Genomic DNA, 14,426 nt, shown 5'->3' with positions numbered 1-14,426 from the left:
TCCAAAGACCAAGCAATGAAATGCCTGTTATTACTCTATATTCATTCTCCCCCACTTCAAAAGACTGTCCCTTTTTCAGAATCTCTCCCTCAAAATTTTACCTATTTTCACAAGAAGTGCTGGACTGGGGAGCTCTGCCTTTGCAGAACACATGCCATAAGGTGTGCTTCTAATTCCTTTATAAGTCACTTCTGCATCCTGCTTCATTACTACCAGAAGAAATGGTTCATTTCAAGAGAATGAAGATAAAATAGGGAAAGGCTTTGTAATCTCCCAAAAATAAAACTGTAGGCAGGTAGAAACCAAATTGCAGGCACAATACTTTAACTTGTAAAATAAAGCTAACTCCCATACAAAAGGAAGCTTTGAACATGAACATTTTTATAAAGTTTAATTACTACTGTAAACAGGGCATCCAAAAAAAAAAAAAGCTGCCTAGGCAATGGGATCTTCTCATTTTGGCTACTTTTTACTGAAAAGGTGCACAGGCAAATTTTGCCCTAAACATTAACTGTAGTTAGACTTGTTTATAGAAAAGAAAAAGTATGGGGCACTGCTCTCTATACTTAAACACTGCTGAATCATATAAATACAAATGGTAAACAGAATCAGCTTATTTTAGATAACCACTGCAGGACGTTACTTGCCTCTCGTACGAATCTCTGGGTAGAAATTAGGTTGGAAAGGACTTTAAAATAGATTAAATTTCTACTTAACAACTGTTGGAAGCTTCTGAGGATTCTCAGTGCCAATAACATCAAGACTACACCCGCTAACATCCCTAGCTGGTCTCCTGATGCCAATAAAGCAATAAAAAGGCAGTAATAACAAACACTGTCATATATATATGACACTTATCCATGATCATTAATTACCTAAGGAGCTACCCTCAGCAAATTTTCTGTATAACATGAACCACAGATGTCAAGATTATTTGCAGATTACATTTTTTCTTACTTAAATAAAGCACAGCTGCGTCAACATGCACAGACTGTTGCAAATGGTCATAAAATCATCTGTATGGGCACAGCCAAGGGAAGAAAGATCAAATAGCACCATAGCAATAGCACTATTGTTCATGCAGATTGGAGTCACATAGGCTCTACAGTGTTGGTTATAGAAACAGCACAGCAAACTGTATGGTGCTCTAACTACTGATAAAAGGTACAAAGTCTTCAAAGTTTTAGAAAACAATAGTTTAATTAAAAAACATGAAGAAATCTTGGCACTTTCTTTCAAGAAATCTAACATTCTAAGCCTCTGAGATTCTGGAAATACTTCCAGGCTTAGATAAAAGGGGACTTGTCCTGGAAAAAATGTTTCATGGAGTTTATGCTCGTATAAGCCATAAGTAAATTTTATGAGAAGCTGAAAACAGGTTCCAATATTGCATTTCAGGTCATTTCAATATAAAATAAAACAAGGGGAAGGGGACAGACTTGCCAGCAGAAGACTTAACGCTTTGCCTGTAAAGAGATTTCAGTCTACAATCTGCAGGGATTTTTATACAGTTTAAGAACTACTTTTATTGCAACTCATATATTAGGTTTTTTCCCTGTGCTGTATTGAAGAATCCAATAAATGTGATTTCTTAGCAGTATTTCCAAGACCAGATTTAATTTCTAATTCCTACCTGAAAAAAAAAAAAAAGACAATAAATCACTTGTTCTACGTATAATCAGCATCAGCTTCTCAAGTAGTAACAACCAGAACTATAGTAAAGCTGGATTATGCAATGTAATACAAGTATTTCATAAATGTGACAAAATACTATCTTTGAAACAGAAATAATCTGCTTTATCAGAATCGAGGAGGAGGGAAGCATTTCAACATATAATGCTTCCCACTGTGCTAGGGAAATTTGTTTAACCAAAAGAAAATTCAGGGATTCATTTCACATTTCCATGCAAATGCATAGGAACACAAAAGCAATACAACTGACTGCAACACTGAATAAACAGAGTATTTTCCACGGTCAAAACGAAAAGTTGAAAACATGTAGTTGTTTGTGGGTTTTTTTTGTATTTTTATAATGAACTATTATTAAAAGAGATGAGAAGTGATTTCTTCTTAAATAATACAGTGTGATGTTGTACTTTCAGTATCATCTAATGATCTGTGGTATTGCAAAAACAGAATTTTTGGAAAAATATAAAGGGTTGTTCTCTCTCCCTCCTCCTTCCCCCATTATCTATCATTAATAAGTATCATTTTTGCTTTGTGTGCTTTGGCAGACTGGATATTTCAGATTTAATGAGAGAAAGTCTGCAATGATAGCAAGAAGAAATGATTAAAAAAGGCTGTTATTTAATACTAAGCATAAAACAAGGAGTTTAAACAAGAACTTGGATATCTAGTATGTAACAAGAGACTCCATTCTGGTCTTCCCAGCAAAACTCAACTTTTTTTTCTATAACAAATAACAAACTTACCAGCATTTGAAATCTAACTCTGCCACCTTTTGCAGATATGACAAAATAATTGTCCTGAAATAATATAAGGGAAAAGAGGACCTCGAACTCTAAGCATGACTTTGTATGTTTTAAGTCTTAGAAGTTACCAATTACTATCTTTCTTATCTTTACATTAATATACTTAATTTTTAAATCTACAGTTTTACTTGACTAGCCATCCCAATATTAAATCCAGACAGTAAATGGTAAAGTTTTTCTAATTGTTGTAACTGACAAGTCTTGCTATATTTATAGCAGTAGAGGTTTAGATTGCTGTCTTTGCTGAAGTTGCAGCATGATAAACAGGACTTGAAATGTTATGACTTCATGCCCAATCCTATTAAAATGAGAAATGCTATAAGAGTTTAAATAGCTACATTAATTTTTACTATCTAATGTCTATTACATTCATTTTTACCTTCTAATATCTATTCTGACAGGCTTTTCATAATCACATGACCCTTCCTCTGTAGAGGAACACCACGACAACTCGCTGAACCATTTGAAGGTCTAAAAACCCTGGGACGCACTGCTTGTGACCTTCCTGCATGGCTATTCAGAAACACAAAGAAATCCCCAAATTGCTGTCATTTTCCCTTAAAACCTCTGAATTTTCACATGGTCCTCCAGGGCACAGCCCTGTTACGTTTTCTGAGCTATTTCCAGGCAGGCAGCTGGACTCGGGCATCCCTGGCCCCGACAGCCCTTCCCCTGCCACCAGCAGCTATGATTCTGCTTCCCCACCTCTGGGAGGGACCTGTCTGTCCTTACTCACTGGTTTTGGCACTAAAAGTCTCTATTTCAGAATCTGTAGGAGGTCTGTTACATTTTAAGGCTGCTTCGCCATGGCAAGAAAAAGAATCAGATACCAGCTGTGTCTGCGTGCTCTTATAATCTAATTTTTATTACAGGATTCATACTAAAACATAACCGTAAAGGCTGAAGTGAAACCTGCATTAAACAGGATCTTTCAGCTGAACAATAAAAAACTCAGAAAGTAAACTTCAGAGGTGAACTGGGATTTTCATAAAAATTCTAGCTATTCTTGCTTTTAAATACGGTTATGTTTATATCTCTCCCCAGCATTAGATTTTTTACACATTTACACTTACATTCTTTGCCCAGGAAGAAGGAATAAAAACAGAGATGATTGATGCTCAAATAAAGCCAGCCTTGCCGAGGAACTTTTCCTTTCCAACAGCAACAGGAATAATACGTGATCAACTTCTCTGCTTCAGGAAAATTAAATCTGGATTCAAACTTCACCAGGGCTTCTCGGAACTTCTCGGGGTCTTCCTCCTGCTCAGCAAGCTTGCTGCTTGTTTCCTCCGCAATCAGCGCCTGAGTCCGTTACGAGATAGTACATCAGGATAAAGTTGTGGCATTCACACTCAAGCAAGTTGCTACAAGCTACCCATTCAAATTTTAATAATGCAACCCTTTAATAGAAAGAAATTAAAATCGATTTGTAATTTCACAAATGGAAAAACTTCTGCGGTGTTTGCATCTCTCATACATTTTGAATACTTCCAAATCAAAACTTCCGGGGTTTTTTTAATTACTATTTTTTCAATGAGTCTGGCAAAGCCATATATTTACAGTTTCACTACTGTTTATGACTGCTGTTACTTGGTGTATATAGAGTAAAGGTAGAGTAACAAATGGGTATACAGACCAGTAGTATTTTCCTGTGAAGAGGCAATGCAGTGAAATGTGTCAGTTAACTTGTAACATGCTTGGAACCATTAAAAGCATGGTTTCAAGAACATCTATGCAAATATAATTAAGTGTTGAGAATTTTAATAGTGGTATTACAACAAAGGAGTTAAGTATGCACTGCACCATTCAGACAAATAACCTGTATGTCACAGCACCTGGTATAATTTGCAATTACCAAGCAGTCCTAATATGCCAAAAATCTACAGCAGAAGTGAGGGTCCAATACCTAGACTTAACATCGACTAATGAAACCTGAAGAATTTTAAATATGTGCTGTGCTAGGTAACAGGCTGCCACAGAGCTATCAAGAGAGATTAACTGTATTTGAGCCCTTCAGTGCACTTAGACAAAGCGCTCTTTTTTTAAGAAAGCAGGATAAAAACTAAGATTTACACAGTGGTCTCGTGCCTCTCTGTCCCCTTCTTCCCCAAGTTCAGAGCCTACTGAGATCACAGCAGCAGGGTTGAAATTCACCAAAAACATTATGTTCCTACAAATTTTCCAGAGCAAAAAAAGGGGGCATGAGGGGAAAAGCACTTCACTAAAACTCTTAGCAAGGCAAAGCTTGCAGCAGGACCCGAGGTACAGTAGTCGTTAGCACACCCGCACCCCTGCCAGCCATCACCAAGCTCCTCTCGGAGCATGTATTTTACTGGAAGCAGAGCTCAGGACTTTCTAAGGCTAAGTTTTACCACAAGTGCCGTTATTATTTTAAATCTGGTCCTCAGTCACCAAATTCCTTCACTTTTAAAATTCTTTAGTCTTTTAAAAAGATGCCCACTTCCACAACCCTTTGGCCACGTGCTGACACTTCTGACCCCCATCAAAGAGGGACAGGAGTATGGAAATCAGCAGGAGAAACTGATGGGTTAAAGCTAGGAAAAACACGGGAGATAGATAGGAGGAGAAATGTAGTAAGGAGGAAAAGCTGAGCTATAGGAAGAGAAGGTGTTTAGCATAATGTTCTGGACAGGCAGGGGAACTGAAAGCAGATGCTGAAGAAAGCTCAGCTGCACATCACAGGGAAGAGAAAAACAGTGAAACTGTGAAGGGACAGGTGGGATAGAGTTTAAATTACATACTTTGATTTTGAAATGTTCCAAGGAAATGTGAGTAAAGATGCACAGATGCTGGCCACATCAGGTGCTAGTGCCACACAGAAAACCAAACCAAATATGAATGGTAACAACTTCATGACGTTATTTCTAATAAACCACATGTAATCAGTTAGGGAAGAGTAAAAGTAAGAGTTTCCTTACCTTCACTTTCCCCTTGACAAAACTAACAATATCTTCTTTATTGTCAAACACAGACAATGTATGGAGCAAGTTTTGTTCCAGCCATTCCCAATGCTGGTTTATCTCTTCTGCAGTGGCACCTAGAAATAGAAAAAATAGTGTATTGAAATTCATCCTACAAAAATAAAATTGAAAGAAACTAAAAAAGTAATAAAATGAACTATTTCATAAATTCATTATGAGAAACTAAACTTTCAACCTCAAAATTCTTGGTAGCAAACAGGTCAAAAAGGTCTCATTTGTAGCAGCATAGTTATAGAAAAACAAAAATCTCGTTGTTTTAGAGAATTAGTTTTAGTGATTTTAGTTTTATCTTCTCAAACACTCTCAGCCAGCAAATGCTGCATTAAAAGTCAAAGCAGAAAACACAGCAACACTTCATCCCGAGCTGCTGGACTGCAGCTTATTTTGACATGACGTTCCTTAACCGGCCACTGGAAACCTTTGATTTACGTCCTGTTCCCAAAAGTCCCCGATCTTCCTTTCTCCCTCCCTTGGTATGCACATGCATACACACACCACCCCCACACACGTGCCCACCCTTTGAGAGGAATATACATGGTCATAATCTGCATCCTACTTGAAAAGCTCTCTACAACAATTCAAGTACCTAAAAATAAAAGAGTTTGTTTCAGCAACACCTAAAACGTCTACTTCTGCATACTTCTGCAGTTTGGGGAAGAAATATAGTGAACAGAAAATCTTTGACAAGTAAAGGTTTTCAAACCTTTAAAGCTTCCTTCTTTAAGGATTTATTTGAGTGTTTTGCTGTTGCAGTTCTAAATGTAGTATGTTCCCACCGGCTCCAGAAATAATATTTCAGTCACCACCTATTTGCTTTGGCTCTTTATGCTTGAAACTGAACTGTCACTGCATCACACAATGACAGAAAAGTCAGAGCAAGGTGGGCAACATACAGGACAATCAGGGGAAAATTTGGCCCCTCCAGATCTTACTGGTCAGTGATTAAACATTATAGGTAAAAAAGTAAAGGTAGCAAAAGATGCTTTTCCTAATACCTTGCTAGAGGAAGAAGGGAGAGAAGTAGTTGGATGTAAGAGACATACAAATCACAGCTGAATATAATAATAACATTAATCTCAAACAGAAGACCCATTATCTCAAGATTTGATTTGTGTGTGCATCAGAGATGCATCATGCTGCCTCACAACAAAAAAATGATAAATTTAGCTAAGGATTTTCCACTTTCCTGTGGTCTGTTTTCCATGCAGAATGCCAACCGGCAGGGAAACTTTCCAAGCCTTAACTTCCTTGACAGGAAGGTCTTGTGATGGAACTTCATAAATATCATTAATCAAGGTTAAATAAAATTTTAAAACCATGAAAGAAGAGACACTTAAATGCCCTTTAGATAAAGAAAACAGATTACATCAACAGCTCAGAACAGTAGGAATACAATCATTTTATATTGAAATGGCAGTGCAAAGCAAATATTGAGTTGAATTTTTATTTCTGAGTAACCTAAAAGATACCAACCATATGGGAGGTGGGCTGCCTCTTGTGAAATAAGCCGTGAGCAAGATTCCTTTCACAGCAGCATCCCCACTGCTCAGACCGCTCTGCGCCTGGGCTCTGGCAGTGGCTATCTCCCATGGAGGTTACTGTAATCTTTCCTGCCTGCCTTTAGGCATCTCCAGTGTTGAGCAGTATTTGATTCTGTTCAAATACTGAAAGATCTCTTTGCCCCTTTCATTTCCTCAGGCCAACCCTTCAGCATTTCAGGTCCCTTCTTTATTTCTAATTTCCATTTCACGACTTAAAGTCATTCTGTGATTTGACCCAAGCATTGCCCATTTCTTCCTTACTCGTCTTCCCGTGCCAATGCTCTGCACAGTGTTTTATTCTACCTTTCACCCACCTTCTTCATGTGCCTGTGCCAAATGTATATTTAGCCTAACCACAGCCTCACTCCTCATAATCTCTTCTTTAAACCCACTTCTCACCAATCCTTTTGTTCTCCCTCTCCCAAAAGCTACCTCACTTGACTGGGACTTGGGTTTCTGTTTTGCCCACAAGCCTTCTGAAAGGAAAATCATAAGTGGCTCCACACTAGGACTGTGGTTAGATTTTTTTTTTTTCCTCCCCTGTACTGATATAACATGATTAACCACCTGGATTAAAACATCTCTGCCAGAACAGCCGTGCTGGGCAGGGATTATACTTCCTACAAGCCCTCAGAGATTTTAAGAAGTCTGTAATACAGATCTGACCCTTACACATGTATTATCATTTAAGCCTACAGCTCCTGGAACAGAGGACTGCCAACATACAATTAAAAAATGTCATTTTAATTAACTGCATAATGACATGATGGCTATCCCTAACGAAGTTACGTCAGGAGACTCGAAGGAGCTCCTGGAGCTGCTCCTTGTCCTTGCTATACAGCAGGAACCTTAATTGGACTCACTGCTCCTTCCAAATCCAGTAACAAACCTCTTAACGTTGTGTTTGCACGAAGCACCTTGCTCAGAAAGGGCAGAGCTGGGCGAGCAGCAACGGCCTCTTCCGCGTGGGGAAAGTCCTCCAGCTTTCTAAGAAAAGTGTCGGGTGATGCTGTCCCTCTGACTCCTATTGCCAGCACCAGCTCTCCCCTGGGCACTCACATCAGGGTTTAATAGCAGCAATATTATTCAGAAACAACTTCTGCTACCACGGTTCTTCACTTCTGTGCAGCTCTGGCAACCACGTATGGCCCACCCACACAGCATACAAAACAGAGCCCTCTGCTTTCCGCTCTGATACTATAAATCTCATTTTCTCAAGGCTGACCATCCATTCAGAAGAGCCAAGGAAAATGCTAGAAAACATTAATCAGATACGTTTATCCCAGCAAAATCCTTAACCATTCCAACCAGGCAAGTTTTTGGTTTGTAGTTCCTTTAATATATTAAAAAAAAAAAACCAAAACAAAACAAAACAAAAAAAACCCTAAACAACCTGTGTGCAGTAAGAGTGTGGATAGGGCAAGGATCAGCCCCAGAAAGGAATATTGCATATATGCAAGTGATCAAGAAGGCCATGACAGCAACACTGATCTTACTTTTCCAGTGAAAGCTACCTGGCTTCATCAGAGAACTGTAACAGTATGAAGCTCTTAAATTTCTCCATGAGATGGCATTATTTAAATATAAAAAGGAAGGGGGTAGGGATATAAAGCATAGAGCAATTGTAAAACAAAAACCTAGCCACAACAAAAATAGCACAAAAAGACTTTATGCAAGCTTCTTCACACACATCTGTCACAGGGAAAAATTCCCAGTATTAATGGGGAACGGCACAGAGGGATCTCTGCTGAACCAAGGAAGAAATGCTGAATGAGCTTGTACAGAGGAACAAGGCAAACACATCGATTGCCCCTTCCACTTAAAGGACTACTACATCAAACACCATCAACAACATGTCAAACACTTACATTAGCTAACTATTTAATGGCTTTATCCATATAAGAATAGAATAGAATAGAAAGCATAGAATAGAATAGAATAGACTAGACTAGACTAGATTAGACTAGACTAGACTAGACTAGAATAGAATAGAAAGAATAGAATCAGTTGGAAGTGATCTACAACAATCATCTAAATCCAACTGTCTGACCACTTCAGGGCTGACCAAAAGCAAAAGCATGTTGTTAATGGCATTGCCCAAATGCCTCTTAAACACTGACAGACTTGGGGCATCAACCACCTCTCCAGGCAGCCTGTTCCAGGGTTTGACCATCCTCTCAGTGAAGAAATGCTTCCTAATGTCCAGTCTGAACCTGCCCTGGCACAGCTTTGAACTGTTCCCAAAGGAAATTTCAGTGCTGGGACTTTATCAACCGGAGGAGAAGGGATGAGAAGAGCCCTGCAGACTGGCCAAGCAAGAGCAGGATGACTGGAACAAGCGCATTTGGATGGCCTTTACTGTGTCATGGCAAGGCTGCTGCAGTTCACATCACTTTCCTGAAGATGAGCTCGACCTTTGGAGGTTGCAGAAGCACTGCAAGAGGGATTAGTGGACAACAGACCAGGCACTTAGACGTTCCCCCCTGACAACTTTACCTCCTAAATCATGTAGCATCTTCCAAATGTTAGCTATATTTCATTATAACTAAGTGTGGTAAGACATTTCACAGTAAGCAAGCGAAAGACTAGACTGGTGAAAGCCTAGACTAAGTAGCTTCTTGCTGTAAGGAACTATTACTACCGTAGGAAAAGATATGCCTATGAACACAACCACACTCCTTTTCAAGAGACAGAAAAATCAATGCAAAACACCCTCAGTTAAACAAGCTTTCTATAGACAATGTTCCTAGTTAACACTTTTTCATAATTCCTATCTGGGGTTTTAGCCAGAGGTTAATTTGGTTGTTAAGCTACAGGCAGTAGCTTTCCACACACACACTACTAGCTGGGGTTACCTTGAGCTTCTTGGACATGCAGACACTGACCATGCTCAGAATCAGTTTGGGGTTTTTCATCTGTGACTCACCAATAGCTACGGCCCAGTAAACTTCTGATCCGTTCAATAACTCACCACATGCAATGGCAGAGTAAACCTGTGAGCCTGGGACTTGGAGTAAAATTCGAAACGGAGCAACACGTGCATTAGAGTCTAACATGGCATCCAGGGCACCAACCAAGCGACCTGCAAAGAAAAAGGGGGGAGAAGAGAATTAGTGCCAACTTTCATTTCTGTAGCCTGCAAGTCTTCTCATATCTAAAGCCATAAAATTAAATTACATTCAAAAATTACAGAATGTAACGATAACAATTCTTCCCCCATTTTATGCTGTAACTTACAGATGCTCAAAATGTGAAAGGCAGACCAGATTAGAAGATCAAAAGCATATCGAGTCGTTGGCGTTTCTGGTTTTGCCTCATATGTATGTATATAACCACAAAATTGAAGTGGAATGACCTGAGGGCACCTTAAGAAGTTACCATTCCAGCCCCACTCTGAAGCTGGATAAATACACCTATGCCATAAGCGGTGTTTGTCTAACCTGTTCTTCAAAACCTCCCACAACCAAGATGCAACAACTTCCCCAGCTAGCCTCTGCCACTATTTTCATTAAGTATTCTTACAGCAAAAGTAAACCCAAACAAACAAGCCAACCACCACGATCTTAAACCTTCTTGCTTTAAATTAATCTTGCTTCCCAGAACACAAAGAGTAATTGGCCACGAGCATTTCTGATGTTTATGTTTGACATACAGAAAAAGTATCATCGTAGTTGCCCACTATTTAACGATTTTTCTTTTTCTAAAGAAATCCCAGTCGCCTCATCTTGTCCTAATGGGTCAATATTTTCCAAACAGCTCATTGTCCTCGAGGTTAAACTGGAATCTCCCCCATCTTATCTCTAAGCATGACCCTCCAAACTGGACATGATGCTACCAATAAAGTCTCAGCCATAAGAAGTGTGGAAAACCACCTCCTGTATCTTGTGTTCACACCATCGTATCCAAGAAAGCTTGCAGCAGTATCCCACTGTAAATCTGTACTTGACATAAATACAGGCAGACCCATTTTGGAGAGCTGAAGCAACTCCTGCCCCCCAAAAAGACTTTCCAGTCTGGGGGCCAGATGGAGTTGCTGGCCTTCCCCATTACCTTCCCCCAGAAGGCAGGACCAAACTATGCATGAAAAAGTTCTTCAGATGACATGACTTGCAAACTGGCATATTAAAGCAACTCAGAATTGGCTAATGTCACCTACAAATAGCCATTCAGGAGCAGTTTTATTCGATTTGCTTAAGCTACAAGAGTATCTAGGAAGTATCTGCAATATCACATTTTTCTTTTGCACATCTGATTTTTCAAACCTATGTGCTGTTTATACAGTTGTATTTTTGTCCCTTCACCATTAATCCAACACAAAAGGAACTATTCTCAGCCTCCAAAAGTTTTGCCAGTCTTTGGCACCATGTGTAGCTTTTATAATCGCATTCTCTAGTCCATCACCTAAGTGATTAATGGAAACAGTAAAATGAAACCTACAAAGTCCTCATCTGAAATGCCTTCTCACTTGGACAACAAACCACAGCTAATTAATTTGAATACGGCACAACAAAGCAGCAGTGTAACCACTTTCTGGTCTAGGAGGTGTAAGAAACTCACATGGAACAGCATCAAAAACCTTCCGAGAGCGAAGAAAATTACATCAAGTACTTCCTCCTTGCATTCACAAACACAGTTGATGATGTTTTCAAAGCCAAGTAAAAGTTGGACACAATATGTTTTAAAACTGTACGGTGAGATATTATTCGGCACCAGCTTGCTTCTCAGCTAAATACATGTCCAGATAGTACACCCATCTATTCAAAAGAGACCTGAATTTGGAGACCAATAATACATATAATATCAGAAAAATGCTAAGTGCTTTCCTATAACTGCAAGAAAAAGGCATAAAAATTCATGCAAGTATAAAAGGTAGAAAAATTATCGGTGCTCACAGAAAACAGCACCAACTTCAGTGAGCAGTCTTCAAAACAGCTGGATTAAAGCCAGTAAGATAGCATCAAATGATGCAGAGAACAAAAACAGGGTTTAACTTTCAAATTTCAAAAGATGAGACATTACAAGAAAGACAAAGAAAAAGAAACTTATTAAGTGCTGTGCAAGTATTCCCCTGATGATAGATCTAGGAGAAAGATTTCTTTTTCATTTCACTAAAGTAATGGAAGAAAGTCAACTAACAGTAAGTGCTACCAAAATCCTAGTGAAATGCTTTAATGAACATCTGATTTGTGAAATACCTTTTTTTTTTTTTTTCAAAAATAATGAAAAAATGCATGAAAGCAGAGAACTAGCTGCAAAATTTTGGTTTTACTTCTTAGCCTGTGCAAAATTAATTCCTTTTTCTGTTCCTGAATAACTGACCAGAAAAAACAATTCCTCTTCTCACTGTTTACTTCTGCTTACAATTAACATTTTGCTTACCAACTATCAAAAAGTTTCCTCCTTCAACTGTGCAAAGGAAAAATCATCTCCCTTGTCTAAACTACCCATAGCTAAAATATGAACTCAGGGTGACAAGGAGGAGCCAGATCTAAGAAGCAAAGAGAAGAAGGAAAAAAAAAAAGAGTGTGGCCATCAGGATACCTCCCAGAACAAAGCCCAAGTGGCCTGGCCCCCCCTACAAGGGCTTCACAAGGGTGAAGTGACCCCACACCTAAACCACCCTAAGCCAACGCTGTGGCTGACAAGGGGCCCCATCCCGTCCCACCTCTGCCAGGAGGGATTGGGGGGGGGTTCTCCAGAAGGGACGTAAGGACAGCGGGGCGAGAATAAAAGCGAGTGCCTCTAAAGCCAAGCAAGCACCAAGCGGGGGTCCCGTGCCCCGGCAAGGCTGCCCACCATTGCTGCAGGCTGTACACCAGTCCCTCTGTCTCTTTAGTTTTCTCCTGGAAAACACGGAGCCAAACCTCCTGTCTGGCTGGACCCCATGACTGTGGTTTAGTACCCGTACTTCTGCGGTGGTTCAGCTGCACGTGAAGCGGATCCTCCAGTGCCGAAAAGTAAAGGAGAGACTGACAGAGGCAAAGATGGGGGGAAAAAAGGGAATTACTAAGAGTGCATTTGCAGGAGCATGAAGAGGATTCAACACTAATAAATACACCCAGGCCTAATATGGTAATTTAGTTGAAACCGTAGTAGCATGAAAATTACTAAAACTAGAGGCAAAATTTTTCCAGTGTGAGTTGCCTCATACTCATCTGGGGTAACTTTCGAATCCTAACACTTGTGCTACGCTTCTCACTGAAGCATCATAAAATAAACAACCTAAAAATCCCTGAACAAACTAGAAACTTTACACAGTACACTGATTTTGATACATGCTTTGAAAAATATCTAACTTGTGAGCAAGCACCCTTCTAATAACATGTCCTAACAGCTTGTTGCACGGAAGGGTCTCCTGTAAAATAGGGTCAGTTTATAAAATGAAAGGGTCTCTGGCTCTCAGGTACATATAAATTATATAAAGGGTCTCTGGCTCACATGTGGATGCATTAGCATGCCTTCAGTTAGGATGTAGCAGACCTCTTCCATTTCACAGGCAGCAGTGAAACCACTTATACTACAGGACAGTCAAAAATTAAAAGGAAACAAACAGCAGATGGGGGAAAGAGAGAACTGCTACACTGGTCTCCTTCCCACAGTTCCCATCATTTATTTCTTTTTACTCTATATGGGACAAGATTTTTGGGAGGAACTTAAAACACAGAGTACCTCCTTCCCTTTAACAAGCCATTCCACCAACTTTTCATCTGCTTTTTGACCTCCTGAGATGCAGAAGTACTTCAGGAAAGCAGTTAACTGTACAGTAACTGCACTAAGAAAAGCTGCAGACGTCAGTTTGCAAAGCCTTCTGCTAAAGGCTGCTGACAGAACACCGCAGGTTCCTCAAAGGGTACAAGTTTCTTCATGCAGAAAGAATATTCTCAGGCTAAAATTCATATGCAAGTCTCAGGTGTAATGTGTACTTCTGACAACTATGGAAGGGAGGATAGAAGTAGTGGAAAAAGACATACTTCTACTGAAATTACATGCTTCTCCTCAATAGATCTGATCACTTTAGCTGTAAACTGGATTTCAGGTAGAAGGAACATCGATCTTTATTTTTTCAGCAGTACGTCTATAAAACAGATCTGGAAAACTTGCTACAAATCCCACACTCGATAGTTTTTATTTCATTGAAACATCTGCTTTTGTGCATATTTTATTGCTTCAATACTGGAAACTGGGATAGCCCCAATTATAGCAAGACTGCTGTACAACTAATCACAGGTCCATTTTTATCAAATGTACATGCATATTACGGAGAGAATACCACAAATAAACTGAAGTATAAAAATGAGCAAGGTACCATTTCAAATCCTGCAACAGGTAGGTTTCCCTGCTACAGAGGTCAATCTGTAACCAAATGGGACACAAACAGGACATCACGCACA

General features: G+C 39.5%; 1 protein-coding gene across 2 annotated transcripts in view; it reads right to left on the bottom strand.

The window, feature by feature from the left end:
- The window catches only part of TBC1D8 (TBC1 domain family member 8), a 49,830-nt gene that overhangs the window by 25,770 nt on the left and 9,634 nt on the right, over positions 1-14,426 (bottom strand). The window contains exons 2-4 of one of the 2 annotated variants that reach the window (XM_032996961.2): positions 10,007-10,117; positions 5,432-5,550; positions 3,566-3,794 (exon numbers count right to left, since the gene is read on the bottom strand). In XM_032996961.2, the coding sequence (XP_032852852.2) occupies positions 3,566-3,794; positions 5,432-5,550; positions 10,007-10,117 (459 nt within the window). Of the gene's footprint in view, positions 1-3,565; positions 3,795-5,431; positions 5,551-9,961; positions 10,118-14,426 lie in introns of both variants that reach the window. The other variant, XM_032996960.2, reaches the window with a different exon arrangement.

Source organism: Tyto alba, unplaced genomic scaffold (assembly GCF_018691265.1).
Source record: "Tyto alba isolate M040663 unplaced genomic scaffold, T.alba_DEE_v4.0 Super-Scaffold_45, whole genome shotgun sequence".
Classification (NCBI taxonomy): Eukaryota; Metazoa; Chordata; class Aves; order Strigiformes; family Tytonidae; genus Tyto; species Tyto alba.
Note: the sequence above shows the minus strand (reverse complement) of the source record. Positions and strands in the feature narration are given on the sequence as shown.